Here is a 15,893-nt window from a genome sequence, read left to right on the forward strand (position 1 = left end):
TGATAGGCTCGGCTAGGAACGAAAGAAATGAATAAGCCTTGCATAAATGCGTGAACCAATTTCACACGGTGATAATATTTTACATAAATCTCTGCCCCATTTCGACGAATGGGCATGGTAAGCACGTCAAACTGTTCTAAAGCTGACCGACGGAAATACTTGCACTGGCTGAAGACTGCGGCGGAGTGGAGATGTGGTTCCACGTATTCTTAATTTTAGTACTAGACAAATATGAGTGGTAGCTCCACGCCCCGTCCGATTTAGGGCCTGCAAAGAGACGTAGTGACAAATTAGAACGTACATGTAGCAATTTACAGTCATTTTGAGACTTTGGTATTTATTTTGCGTGATATTAAAATCAGACGACACAAAACCTGCTAATTGAGCTGATACTTTGTTTATTCAAAATCTATTTCCTTTATATATACCTTAATGTAAATTCTAGCGGCCTCCANCTAGTAACAAATTAGAACCTACATGTAGCAATTTACAGTCGTTATTTTGAGACTTTGGTATTAATTTTGCGTGGTATGAAAATCAGACGAAACAAAACCTGCTGATTGGAGCTGATACTTTGTTTATTCAAAATCTAGTTCCTTTATATATACCTTAATCTAAATTCTAGCGGCCTCCGTAGTCTAGAGGTAACGTTCCCACCTCATGACTCATAGTACGCGGGTTCAAATACCCGGCGGAGGTCGTCGAATTTTTAAGGGCGGAAAAATTCAGGGAACAAGTCCTCCGGGAGGGACTTTAAGCCGTGGGTCCCGTGTCGTAGCTTTACGGCACGTAAAAGAACCTCATACCTCCAAAGGAGGTCACTGAGCAAAATTGCGGACGTTTGCCGCCTAACAGCAGTCACTAATGCCTCCGGTAGATGGGGGAAGCATTATAGATACTTCTCAGCCAGTAGAGAGCCGGTCTCGCTGGCTGCGTGGGACTGATGGTAAGCACCAATACCGTTAGGATATAGAGGCTGGTAGAAATCATAGAGGGAAGCACAGTGGACCACTACAGGTCTAAGTGCATGGGGAAACCCACCCTCTCTAATAACTAACTAATGTAAATTCTAATTTGTTTATTCAAGACCTTCGTGTATACTTTAATATAAATTCTAATGTCCGTCATCCAGGAAACCACGTTTCAAAATTCTGTAAGTTAGTGTCTGTCCCATACGGCTTTCCTAACAAACCCATCTTGGTCTGGGCGATCAGACTGGACTGACAGTGCTAAAAGAGGAATATAAATCATAATATTCTTAATTTCCACCATTTTATAGTTATGTAAAAACGTAAAGTGACCCTGTGCTTAACTAATTAAGCACTACGCCATGAAGGCGTATGGGGGAGTGGATGTATAGATACACAGGTGAGGGCACGTGTTATGTCGTGCTTGCAACGGATAGGCAGACAGGCAACTGTGTACATGGACAAAAGCAAAACAGGTAGACCTGGTTGGAACCCAAAATCGTTTTTAAATTGTCTTTCCCAAGCTTGAAAAGGTTCGTTCCCTTTTTGACTGGGCTATTGTGAACAGTTTGTTGGCCCTGAGATTGCAGCTAGACAAGTGAGTGACGCCTGGCACGTCCACATCCAAATTTGCAGCCCCTTACAGAGAATGTTAGGAATGCCTTGTTGGCTGTTGTTACGTCGTAAAACTAATGTTATGTAAATTTCTTATGTTGGAAATTGTTGTTTGTTAACTTTATGGAGGAACAGTGACCTTTTCTGAATCAGAGAGAATATTTTCACGGGGTGAGAGAAGTTTCATCGGAAAATTGTTTTTTATACTGTTCAGAAAGTTTTTCGCTTATGTTGTTTACACGTTTTGTTCGAAGCCTTAGAGCAGTATCTTTGCTTTCCCACATCTTTTACAAACAGTAGCTCGTTTGAATTGAACTCATTTACAATATTGTCTGCATAAAGCCTGTCTGAAAGATCCTTTGAACAAGGTACATGTTCCTGCACCCTGTCATTCCGCCCGGCTGTTGGTATTGTTATGGATATGAACGCGGTATGTGCAAGTTCTGGCTTGCTGAAGGCTACGCAGTGCAAAAGATCCAGTTTCGAAGGGCATGGTGAAGTTGTATGGTGGTTACCATTTACAGTGAGGTGAAAAATCAAGATACGCGCATGCGTAAGCGTATAAATGAAGAAGGTTGGCTGTCCCGCATACTGAGCTAGACTTGGGTTTACTGTATCCAGAAGCCCAGGCACCAGGGATGGATGAAGAAGGGGAAGTATAAAGATAGATTGAAAGGGATGGTAAAAGAATGGAAGGGGGAAAGACGGAAACGAGAAGGGAGAAAAGACTGGAAATATAGAAGGAAAATGAAGCTATATAGTGGACAAATAAAGGGACAGAATAAAAAGAGAGGAAGGGAAAACAAAATGAACGAAGCAAGAGGGGAAGGAAGATAGAATGACGTAAAGAACAGAAAGGCACAAAAAACAAACAGGATGTTTAATTTCCCCGCGTTCCCGAAACATCTGTGTTAAATGTAAAGTGTCTACTTAATTAATTAAGCACTACTCCTTGAAGGCGTATGAGAGATTGGAGGTAGAGCTCCGCCATTCTTGGTACTAAATGAAGATGAGTGGTCAGCTACACACCCCGGCTGCTTTACCCCTGGAGAAAGGGCCCCCACTACCCCCTGGATGGAAGGGTGGTGGGGCCCCAGAGCCGGTCTGGACACTGAAGAGAAGAACCTCTTTCCCCTGCCGGGAATTGTACCCCGGCCCTTTAGCGCGTAGGCTATCGCTGTACCGACTGAGCTATCCCGGCTCCTGAAAAAAGGAAGAGCGAGATGAACGAAGATTAAATTAAGTAAAATGAGAAGAAATAAAATGATGGAAGTGAGACATGAAAGGCAAACAAGATGTCCAATGTAAGATTTGAGGCTTTCACGGTGGTGACTATGAAGAAAGCAGTCTTTTGGGATTTGGCACCGTGTATATGTGGTGTTAACCCCACATATACACGGTGCCACATCCCAGAAGACTGCTTTCTTCAAGATGTCCAATGTCCCCGCGTTTCTGAAGGATCTGGGACGACAAGGAAAATGTTCTTTACTCACAAAATAAAGATTTAGAAAGATTTGTGTCAACGCCATAGTCGTTCTAAGCATTGCGTAGTGTGGTGTAAGCTTTTGTAACTGGTTAAATTCCACTTATCTCCCCAGAAACGAAATTATCGATAAGCAATTTGCAAACACAACGACGCTGCCCATACATTATTTGCGTTAAAAGCACGACTGTATTTGGAGACGTCATCATTTCCCCTGCCGGTGAAGTTAAGAAGTGGACAGTTTTTTTAATGAAGTCAAAATGTAAAAGAGTAACCTTTAGAGTCGTTCAACAGAAAGTCGGCCGAGGACGACTACTGGGTATATGTTGACTCAATCACGAAACGAAATCTATTAGTTTAGTGTGAACTGAGATGTTCATGCTATTACGAACGGCTAATTCGAAGGACCGGGTCACATGTTGGGTACCGACACACTCAGATTGAGGAATATTAAACTGTCACGTGTAGGGGGTTTTTTTGGGGGGGGGACTTATAAGACGGGTTTTATATTGGATGGTTGGATTTATTGGAACCTTATTCACACAACTCGGGACTCCAGGCAATACAGCGCAATCGCTACTCAACACACTTCACAGTTCACTGTTACGCACTAGGATTCTCAGTCTCTACTAGTCGTATCCTGGCAACGGATTTATAACAATCTCACTGTTACTTCAAATCACATATGAAATCTTTGCATTACCTAATTCTTTTCTTACTATTTCTCGTCAGTCACCTTCGACTGTCATCTCCAGAACTCAACCCAATTCTTGATAACTCAATGCTGCCTTGGAATTTCTAGTTATGTAGCCTCGAGGCGGACCCCACGAAAAAAAACTGTCTTCTAGTGCCCCGCATTGTTTCAGTTGTCTAGTAATGGGCATCCTGATGTCGCGTGGGCGTATGTTGCAGCCGTTACCTAGCAACGGCCACTGTTTACCTAGTCACTGCTTAGCAGTCAACGGAGAGTTATAAATAAGAAAGACTGTGCGTTCGTAGCTGATATGAGTTTGCTGCCCTACCTAGCATATGTGGGGAAGGGATTCGATAAATCATGATAGCCGTTTCTCATACCTGAATTTCGAACCCGGTGCCTTCCATATGAAAGCTAGACACATCTCGTGTCATACACAGCTGCTTTGATATAAGGGTGACAGATCGAGTCCGGCGATATTCTCGCATAGGTTGTTACCTTCAGTGCGTACCACGGTCTTGTATCTAAAGCCTCCTAATTGTCCTTTATCCTTGCCAGTCCTTTGTCACGTGTGCAGAGGTCTACAGGCGAGCCAGTTGTTCCCAGTGGGAAGACCCGAAGTTAGAGAGTCATTTGGTTTTAAGCGTGAGAACTGCCAAGTTCACATCCTTGTGCTAAACCCTCCTGCTACACTTCAGCGTCTGTCTTGCACATTAACCCTTTTAAGAAAAATGGTAACTGTATCACCTGCTTCGGCGTTGAGACACCTGAATATTGCCCACACAGTGTATCAGTATTAGTTATAGGATTTGGAGTTCTCACATTATGATCAGGCGGTAGCGTAGTGGTTGAGGAGCTGTGCTACAAGCCGGAAGGTCGCGGGTTCAAGTCCCGATGAGGTGATTGGATTTTTTTTCAGTTGACCTAATCCTTCAAGCCGCACTAGGCCCTGGGATTTACCGATCCTCTAACAGAAATGAGTACAATTAATTAAATAATTTTCCTGGAGAGTAAAGCGCGACCGGCGCGTAGAGCTGACAACCTTACCGCCATCTATGAGCCGATTGTCTAGATAATGTGGGACCCTCAACGTCTCACAACCCTATTGACCTTCACGGCCTGGTACGGGAATAGCTTTACTTTTACGTGTTCTCGGATGTAACGTCGTGTAGTCCTTTGAAAGTCAACCGACGTTTCGAAGGAACGTTGCCTCCATCTTAAAGGTCGAAGAATAAGCCAAGCAAGACATCAGCCAGGTACCTTGTTTAGGACGTTTCTGCATTGGCTTATTCGACCCTTAAGATGGAGGCTACTTGTTTCTTCCGAAACGTCGATTGACTTTCAACGGACTACACGACGTTCTATCCTAGAAGATAGAACTCTTTGAGTATTTATTACTTGCTGGTTCCGTAGACTTCTCAGAGTAAGTAACGATTATTTCCAAACCGATGGGTGTTGGTACATTAGGTTGTCTGTGAAATACGAATTGAATTTTTTTTAATATTACTAAGATGAATATCAGGATTTAGAGGGTTAATTATACAAAAATTTACTAGCGATAATATACTTGGGAGTTCATATTGTAATCCATATTGTCACGTGTGTGGGTGACTATAGACGGGGTTCGGATTGGTAATTGGATTTATTGACCATTTACAGGCCGTAACTACAATCGGTTATAACAGATTCGAGTGATAGTCACGTGTTGGCAAGGCGCGCTGCCAGCGGTGTATTTTGTTTGCGAACCGTGTACCTCTACCACAGGTGCCTCGCATTTGCGCGTGTTGGCGATTGGAGTTGCAGCGAAGATCTGACATTTGGAACAGTGGTACCGATTGGTTACACGGGGCCCACGACTTGGACAAGTTCTGTGGCCGGCCGCTTGCAAGACGTTGGCGTAAAAGGGTGATAATATTCAGGAAATGCAGGGAGGGGGTGATATGGGGTTGATCAGTCGGGTTCAGGGTAGGAACAAGCGGACGGACGCTGCCAACACGCTAATGTCACAAGTGGAATTTCTTTGACTACCTGAATGACAGTTGACCTTTAAATATGGACTGTGTTTCATAGACAGACGGCTCAAAGATGGCGGTAAGGTTGTCAGCCTTACGCGCCGGTCGCGCTTTACTCCCCAGGAAAATTATTTAATTAATTCCTGGTACTCATTTCACTTAGAGGCTGAGTCGACCCCAGGGCCATAGTGCGGCTGGCCCTCAACGTCTCACAACCTTATGGGTCTTCACGGCCTGTTACAGGGATAGTTTTACTTTTTTACTGTGTTTCATAGTCTTTAATTGGTCCATTTGTTAGTGCAAAATTGAAAATTACAATTTTGCAAAGCAACCTGTTGTGTATTTGTTATGGGTAATGGAATGCCCGTTGTAAATTCAACGAGAAGATTGGACAGTTGACATCTCTAGGCACTGCTTACACTGATACCCCTTCCGTCCATCCCTTCCTACACATTATAACAATTCATTGACACATCGAAATCGCGATTTCACTGAAAGTGTACCATTTGAACTTGAGCACTTCCGAAAGCCTTATAAAATAAGCATAATAGTAATACAGAATTACCGGGTTTTTTGGACTATTTCCATCGTCCGGAATTCTAGGTAATACAAGACACAACATTTCGGAAACTGAATCTATTTCCGTCTTCAGGTGAGAAAGGAAGACACCTACTCGGTTGGGCCCCTTAGAAAGAGCTGATCTCAATCACTGCACCAGTGCATTGAGAGTCCAGTGATTGAGATCAGCTCTTTCTAAGGGGCCCAACTGAGTAGGTGTCTTCATTCCCTACCTGAAGACGGAAATAGGTTCAGTTTCCGAAACGTCATGTCTTGTATTACCTCGAATTCCGGACGATGGAACAGTCCAAAAGCCAGAACCCTTCAGAATCTAATAATAGGAAGAGTTGAGGGTAGAGAGGTAATGTTTTGGTGTGGGGCAAAGGTGGAGGTTGCATTGCCGATTGAAACACCGTTGTCTGTTGCTGCCCTGTGGACCTGTCGTTAACTAAATGATATTCGCTTTATATTTAGTTTCCATGGAAACGACACGGTAACAAAGTCTGCTTTGCTTAAATGAATTACTGTGTGAAGGGTGAGAGGCGGACCATTGAAGAAGTGGAGGGACCAGTTCGATTGACCCTGGGATCCGAATGAGTCTGTGTAGATGGTCATGGAACCCTTAGAGTTATATTTAGCAGTAACAGACTCTTATCAGAAACATGTGTTTCATAAAATGCAAAAGATCGTTCTCAGCTTCGAATCGGGTTCAGGATTCTGTCGACTGTAAAGTTCATTTATTGTGAGTTCACTGTTTATGGCTAAGGTACAGAATGGTAACGTTACATGGAAGTCTAGTCATTGCAGTGTTTATCCCCTACAAAATTATTATGACTCTGCAGCCCATTGTTGGTTCTGACAACAGTGCTACATTAGTCGCCCTCTGTTGGGGCTTCCTGCATTACATGCAGACGGGGCCCACGAATCATTAAGTCGCGCCTCCACTATGTACGGTTAATGGCGAATCAGCAGTTCTTGACTCGAAGGTAAAGACGGGACGAGCTTCGTCTGTGTGAAGATTTATTTGCGTGCTCATCAGACCCATGAGTTTAGTATAGCGGTAATGCAGGAGTACGTGTTTCGAATCCCGGCCGGATTGTCTTTTACATTGACTGGATATTCTGTCATTTTTTCGATCTTTAGTCAAATTCAGAGACAATATGGTAGGACTGCCGGTTTCCAGATCCTGGCCTCGCCGATAATTTCTCCGTGTCTGGTACGAAGCAAAGCAAATTCTGCAGATATGGAAAAGCTTTCATATCCTAAGAATCGATGAATTTTGTGTGCGCGCCCTTATATGTATAATTAATAGAAGTGGACTGAGCTGACGTAAGATGGCGATCAGTACCGGGCTTTTGTTGTAGCAGCGATGAACTCCATTTTGGGGGGTGGCTGTTAGTGGAGTATTATATTCAGCCTAGCTTCGGCCTTTCTTCCCTTGCTTTACTCTTATACTCTTCACCCCTGAAGATGAAGGCAGTACGTCCCTCGAAAACATCGGTTCACCAGACTGCACGGCTTCAGGTCTCAAATGATAGCGTATATTTGCAGTTACGTTCATGTATTATGTTTCCCATAAATGGAAACCATTTTAGAGATATCGCTGCCAACCTAGCCGGTCGCCAAGTCTCACCAGTAGGTCGTGGCCCACCGATTGAGAAACACTGCTGTAGTGGACTGTGGCACATGTTTTGATATTACTACCATCAAGTTGGAATATAACATTGAAAGTAAAGGTGAAATGTAAAGTTGTCTTTGTGCGTAAGTAATTAAACACTACGCCATGAAGGCGTATGATGGATGGATGTATAGATCGACTTTTTCTTGACCTCGGCAGTAGCTGGATGTGAGTGGTCAGCTTCACGCCCCGTCAACTTTACCCCCGGGGAAAGAGCCCCGGTTCCCATTGGATAGAAGGTTGGATGGACCCTACCAGACTCGAACTCCGACCCCTAGGTCGTCCAGCCCGTAGCTAGTCACTGTCCCGGCTCCTTACATTGAAGGTAGATTTTGGGAAATAAATTCGCGAGGTTTTGGGGGGTGTGGATGAAACTACCCTAGGTCATGTTCAGGGATGGAACTTTGCACTAGCGATGTTAAACTCCTGGGCTGTCCTACCAAGTGCTTATAATGCAGTGCTGCCCTTATATGGAGTACAGTTTTTCAGCCTCACCAGTAAAGTGACGGAATTCTCAACAACTTTTGTTGGTCAAAAAGAGAAAAAAGATAACGGAGTGCAACTTGCAGTAAGGTGAAGTATACGTGACATGAGGTAGCCATTTTTAAAGGTCCATTGAGATGACTGGTGCGCCCTCATTTCCGGCGTGGAATGTATCGTAAGCGCGGTTCGCGTGGCTGACCGCTCCGACGAGCAGGTGTTGCCGCCAGGTAGTTGGCCACCCCCACCTCCTGACCATAGGAAAAAAAATGACAGCTACCGAGAGGAAGGGGCTGCCAGGGCAATGCAGTTGTGAAACACATCACGTTTGCTGGTGGAACTTCCATCGAGTTGGGCCGCCCCTTGCTTACGGACAGACCTCTAGGCTTGTCCCTTGGGAAGTACATTTAATTAAAATTTCATGAATTGCGTAGAATGATAGGCTTACTGTGACTGATTTTTATACTTCTGTAGACCGTACTTCTCTCGCGCTTCCGCACCTTTCAGTGGTATTTGAATCTATTTCTTAGTTCGCTGAACGACGCATTTTAAATTACGTAGGTTATTTTCAGTAGAATGAGAAAATGGATATAGGCCTATCATCTGCGATGCATATTTAGTCTCGAATCACATTGAAGAATTATCGGATTCAGGGCAAACGGCTGGTAAGGAATCGTGCAAGGCCTGTTTGAAGCCATCGCGGCATTTTCATAGTGGAACTGAGGAAACATGGGAATGTAGTTCTGACCCTGCCGAATTTCGAACCGAGTGCCTCCAGGATACAAGCCAGAAGCGTTTGTACTTGCAACACCTTGCTTTGATTTTAATGGGATGTTAAATTTAACTTTTTTTTTATTGCTAGTGGAGTGGGACCAAGTCCCTTGTACTGCGGCCACTTATGGCCTATTGTACCAGCCCCAGATGATAGGTGAGGGTGATTGTGGAGCAATTGGTGGAATGAAGGTTGGAAGGGGAAACCGAAGTACTCTTGTGAAAACCTGCCCCAGCGCTACTTTGTCCACCATAAATCCCACTTGACCAGACCCGGGATCGAACCCGGTGGAACGCCAGCGACTAACCGCTTGAGCTATGGCGCGGCCTTTCCCGTGTCGTAGATTTACGGCACGTAAAAGATCCTCATGTCTCTATGAGACCTCTGAGCGAAATTAGGCAACAATTTCCCGCCCAAGTAGTTTCCAACGCCTCTGGTAGATGGGGGAAATATCAGGTACCGACGACCGACCTCGTTGGTTGAACGGGGCTGATAACACGCACCAGTACCGGTAGGGTATGGGGACAGTAGAAATTAAAGGGGGACGCACAATGGACCAATAACTGGTTTAAGTGCATGGGGAAACTCACCCCCTCTAATAATAATAAATAAATATTGCGCGGCCTTAAATTTAACTTACTATCCCAGTATATGCTTAGCGCAACTTATCAAAAATCCATCTCTGCTATATTTCCCTGGAAGGACTGAAGAAAGCTGCTAGAAATTTCGGTTAGGATTTCCGTCTTCCGGCCGAAATTCGAATCGGTCGCTTCCGAATTGAAGCCAGAAGCGCTACCGGTCGACTACAGAGTCAGTCGAATGAGAGACGAGGAAGATGAATGGTTCAAGGTAACGTGCCAGCATTCTCTTGGAGGAACATCGTGCAACAGTAAAATGTCAAGCGTCGCCTGTTCACAGTTCTGCGGGACAAAGCAGAAAGAACCGCGTCAGAATTGACTTAGTTTCCAGTAAATTATACCTGGACGGACTGAGGAAATACGCGAACTTCAACCCAGGGCCCTCAGTTATGAAATAAAAATGCTGATTACTACTACAGCGCAACACTGTGTGCCATTCAGGTGCAGCATCTGCGAGATACATCGAGAATGGACCTACTGCGGCTGAAGGCCATAACGATTGGGCCTCAGAGCAAGTTGATGTTGGTGGTGACGATTTCTCGCGTGCGCCACGCCACGCCACGCCACCACCTGTTCTGTATATGATGCAGTTCCCTTGCAGCGACATGTACCAGTCGCCTTTGTCTTGCGCCCGACGACCCAATTCTTTGTTCCTCTTCCTCTCCTTCTTTCGAGCCCAGACTGTTTACGTCCCTGCAGCAGGTATGTTCCACGTCAGATTTAAAGGTCCCACATCTTCAGAATAACGGCGAGTCGAGAAAGATGGAAGCAAATAAAAAACTGGACCTTTAAATTCAACAAGGAGGTTGAGCAAAGGCAGAGGTTTCCAAACGCCACAATAACTGGCGTTGCCCGCCCCCTTCTTCTCGAATAAACTTGTTACTCCGCCGTGCCCCCACCCCCCAGATTTGTGCTGACAACTCTGATGATTATAATAATATAAATCTGTATTGTTGTTTCCGGTTATTTAAATGAATACATGGAACGGTGTCATTTTACGAACACTGAAAGACGCGTATAAAAATGCCTGGCTCAAAATGTGGCCTTAGCACCGTGAAGTTTTGTGATTTTTATGGTAACTTCAAGAAATTTCTGCCTTTATGAGTTTCCATTACACTGTATGGCTATAAAAAGTGTACAGTACTGAACAAATTCCAGTGTACAATTCTGCAGAGGTTTGTGTAGACTAATGTGAAACGGGGCACGCGGTAGCTTGGTTGAGGCACAGTGCTACAAGCCGGAAGGTTGCGGGTTTGAGTCCCGATGAGATGGATTTTTTTGCAATTGACCTAATCTTTCCAGCCACACTATGGGGTCGACTCAGCCTCTAAAAGAAACGAGTACCAGGAATCTTCCTGGGAGGCAAAGGGCAGTCGGCGCGTAAGGCTGACAACCTCGACGTCTCTGTGGGCCTTCACGGCCTGTTACAGGGATGGCTTTACCTTTTTTATTTACTGATATCATCAGCACATCTCAGCGTGAATGTTTCTCAGCAATGAATTATATGGTTCCCCCACCCCCGCTTCACGTCCTACACCCGCGATCGCTGGTTCCTCGCAGTCTCTGCTGTTATCTTCTGACTTCGTTTGCACAAGGCAAAGGCCATAAGCGAGTAGGCCAAATAGAACTGTAGTAATCCGGACGACTGTTCAAGTATTTATGGTTCTGAACAAAAGTTTTCGAAACTATGATTTATCGTGGCCATGTTCCCCGCCCTAAACATATTTGTTTCACTTTTTTTAAGATAGTCGCGTCATTCGTATCGAACTCGGGACCTTCTGAATACTGGGCGAGCCATGAGGTCACGGATCAGTCCGGAATTCTTACTCCTGCCACTGATGAGGTTACTTGCAATTTCGTAATACAGGAACTCTCCTACCTGATAATTGCCCCATTCTTTAGGGATGAAGTAAGCCATCCTTGCGCATTCTCATGTGATGCTATTTGTGCAAGGCACTGAGTCCTGTATCTGATTCTTACGTGCCCTACGCAGTGTTCATGATTTGAATGCTGATTCTGCTCTCATATGCCTCGGATGTAGCATACTAGCGCTGCCTGTCGGGATTTTCTGAGATTCTGTTCCTGGCCGTTGCTTAGAACTTTGAATTGTTTGTTCCTCCTAGCCGCCTGCATATTTCCGTATAGCTGTTCCTCTGGTCTCTAAGCATTCCACAGAGAATTGTTCCGTGAGTCCATATACACTTGGTCGTCGACTTACAACCGACTTCCGTTCTGACTGATAGGTCGTAAGTCGACAACCAAGTGTACTGACCTTTGATGATGCTTCTCTCTGTTAGTATTATGACGACTGCTGCTGCGTGCAAAACGGAAGTAAGGGCACTTCCCGAAACGTGTAGGACTGTATCAAACATATATCAGACAGTGGACAGTGTCCAACATAGTTTTAACATAATCTAATGTTTATGGAATTCGGAATATTTATACTATCCAACGTCGGAGTTATCACTATAACAGTGGAAAGCTACTGGCCATAGAAAACAAGACTAAATTGTTAATGAAGTTACAATAAGTTGCGCGTGTCAGGATTAATTTGTTAAAATCTTTTAAGATAATTTTACAAATTTTGTTGAGATGATAGGACAGTGTAATGACGGCCTTTGTTCCTGTTGTTGGTTTCCGTAGAATCTTATCGAATGTTTGTTATTGGATGTATATCTGTGTGTGATGTTGGCTCGTGTAATCCAGTGAAGTGTGTGGGGTGTGCTCTGATGGACTGAAAGTATATAGCGTTTTGGGTATTATTTATATAATAAGAGAAGAACGGTTCAGGGTGCCCAGTACACAGAAATAAACTTTTCACTGACCGTCAGAGATGGGGTAGTGGAAATTTGTGTATTATTTTAACGGGTCCTCTATCACAAATTTCGAGAACCCTTGCATTGGCGGGTCTGATTTGAGTTATGAATTTGTTCCAGAACCGGAGTTTATCCAAAGCCGACCGTCTGTGCTGGCAGCGGCTAGCATCGGCGCCGCTGTTCGTGGTCTCAATCCGCCGTCAGCCGCCTCTGCACTGACTTCGGTTTGCGCCCTAACACACGTTGATCCCGCTGCGGCGGAGCACGTCCTGTGCCACATAGAGAGTGTCGTGGCATCAGAGTCAGCATCTCTGCAGACCCTGCCGACCGCTAACAACAACAAGGTCACTAGCTCCGCATCCTGTTCCTCCAAACTGATGTGTGTGGCTGATGAGACAGGCCAGCCCGAGACTCCTACAGATGTCCAGGACGTCCATTTCTGAAAGATAAGAGCTGCCACGGCGTGAGAATTGACCCCAGTTTGGGCTTGTCACATCATTGAAATTCATTTTATCCTGACGCCGTCAGATCAGTAAATTTAAATGCCCTTACATACAGTAAATTTTAATAATTAATCGTAACAAGTGACGTTTCCATGTGGTAATGAGTTAATTACTGCAATATAACACATACATTATCAGTGATAAAGAGGTTACACCTTGAATACCTACTAAACAGCGCTTGAAGAATAAGGTCAGAAGACTAGAAGTTTCTGAGCTACTAAAAGGGGACAAAATAAATCTTCTCACATGACCAGTCGTCTCAATTCAGAGTCAAGAGTCCGTTCCAGAAACGTTCTCTATTTTCATCATTGATTCGGCTTGTAACCTGATAAGATTTTATCACTAAATTTCATATGACAATTCCCAACAGTATGTACTGTTTTATTTCCATAATCCTGTCCATGCTACGAACAACACTAATTGTCATGAAAGCAAACTCTTCGGCTGTGAGTAGGTTTCATGTGTGACATTCAAATTATACTTTTCGCGATTGTCTATATATAGCTCAAATAATAGGGGTTAAAAGTTACCATGGAAATATATAAGGCTTAAATTAGATCATTTTTCAGCGATATGTTGAGGAGAGAAAGAGTTAGAATGGTGGTGTTACAAAAGATAACACTTTTTGATACCAAATATTAATTTACATATTAACGTTGATAATATCATGAATTAGGTTACCTCGTGTTGATCTCAGTAGCTTTCTGTGTGCCTTACTGAAAGTGCCTTACCCTCAGTGACGTCAGAATTGCATTAACATGTGAAGAGAGTAGAACACAGGCATTTAACATTGGGTTCTGCTTAGAAGAGTTAGGATCATGCACCCAATTTCTGACGTCCATACTTGTCTTTATGTAAATAGAATGTTCTTGGTTTATTTTATAGTATAGAAAACTGTTAAGAAAAATTGTATAAGACTACAAATGATGTTAGGGGACAAGATGTTTGCATCTGGTTGAATGATATGAATTTAAAATGCAGTTGGCCGAAGTTAATGCGACCCCAGGAATGTATAACGAGCACCACAATTTTGAAATTCGAAACTGCCGAAAAGAAATGCCCATACACCATTTGTGCAAAATTTATTGAGTATTAGTTGACTGCCTGTGCAGGCCAGTTTCATACTTTTTTTATTAAATCTTTCGTTATTCTCAAACAAAAACTAATTACAATAAATAAGGGCACTTGGGCGTTAGGTTCTAGTAAAATTCCTAACAGAATTTTAAGTTAATCTGTCAGGAAGTGTTGAGGGGGGGGCATTGTATTTAGGCAAATGTGGTGTATTATATCACAAGCATATGAAGAGCCTTCTGCAGAATAACTGAATTCGCGTTGATTGCCTCACTAAGAAATAAAAGTGACGGAAGATCTAAAATGGAACTCCGTGGTACATAGTTTGGCGAAAAAATGGAGTTGTTCCAGTGTTTCAATTTTCCCCTGCTTTTATACAACCCGAAGATACATCTGTGTGTCTGTTGGGTAGACTACACCCTCAGACCGTGTTTCTCCAGTGTCAGTACAAAGGGAAAGTATTTGATTTGAATGGGTCTTAACTAGCTCCGTGGAGCTGAGCCCTTCTTGAGAAGCCGCCAGTTATGCAGTTACTCAAAAATTTCACAAAATATAATGGAATCCGAAGGTTCATTACCGTGATCACGAGAGCCCTCCACTGGTTCCTATCAAGAGCCAGATTAATCCAGTTCATACCACCACATTCTGTCTCTATAGGATCCATCCTCCCATCTACGTCAAGGCGTTCATAGTGGTTTCTTTCCTTTTGACTTTCCCATCAAAATACTTTATCCCCTTCTCCGTGTGTGCTACATGCCCTGCCCATGTCATCCTTGCACTTCATCACCCTGATTATAATTACCGGAGAACTGAAGTCTTTAAGCTCGTCATATTCAGCCTTCTTCAGCTTTCAGTGCAGATGGTCTGCCCAGCACCACCCTGTTCTCAAACGCCCTCAGTCCATGGTCCTCCCTTAATGTCAGAGACGAAGTTTCAACTAGTTTCACGGGTACCCCAAACTCTGAGAATATTGTACAATACTCCCCAGTTACTTGAATCATAGGCTTGCTTGTAGTCTATGAATATCTGATGTACTGTCTCATTGTAGTCAAATTTTTTCTCCAGTATCCGACGAATGCAAAAGATCTGATCTGTTACCTCGAAACCCACACTGATGATCCCCCAACATTTTCGTCTACATATGGAATTAACCTTGAGAAAAGAATATTGGAATATAATTTAATATAAAGTTGATAGCAGTGATATCTCCTGATAATCACTACAGCCCTTTTTATCGCCCTTCTTTTAAAGTGGTACAAAAATAATAAAGTTCTTCCACTGATGAGGCAACTTCCTTACTCCAAATAAGTGCGTTTATGTGTCTCGGATCGTAATGTTGTACTTTTGCTTGAAACAGTTCTGCCGGGATTTTATCACTAGTCCGGGATGTTTAATGTTACATGAAAGTATAATATTTAAATGAACATAACAAGAAATGCTGTAAAAACTGTCCGCTAAAATATAGTCAGTATAAAGGAAAATCTAGATTATTTCTTTGGTAATAGTTGACGCTGTAATATATTTCTAATAGAATCAATCAGATATATAGATACATATTTTTGTCTTCAGTAGGCCTTCAAATGTCGTGGCTGTATGAGACGCCAA

At 43.5% G+C, this 15,893-nt stretch overlaps 1 protein-coding gene across 1 annotated transcript in view; it reads left to right on the forward strand.

Annotated features, from left to right (window-relative positions):
* Positions 1-14,842, forward strand: part of LOC111865733 (G1/S-specific cyclin-D2) — a 94,086-nt gene extending 79,244 nt beyond the window's left edge. The window contains exon 4 of the mRNA XM_023853986.2: positions 12,835-14,842. Coding sequence (XP_023709754.1) covers positions 12,835-13,157 — 323 coding nt within the window. The 3' untranslated portion in view covers positions 13,158-14,842. The remainder of the gene's footprint in view (positions 1-12,834) is intronic.
* Positions 14,843-15,893: the final 1,051 nt, after the last annotated feature.

This window comes from Cryptotermes secundus, unplaced genomic scaffold (genome assembly GCF_002891405.2).
Source record: "Cryptotermes secundus unplaced genomic scaffold, Csec_1.0 scaffold183, whole genome shotgun sequence".
In the NCBI taxonomy this organism is placed as follows: Eukaryota; Metazoa; Arthropoda; class Insecta; order Blattodea; family Kalotermitidae; genus Cryptotermes; species Cryptotermes secundus.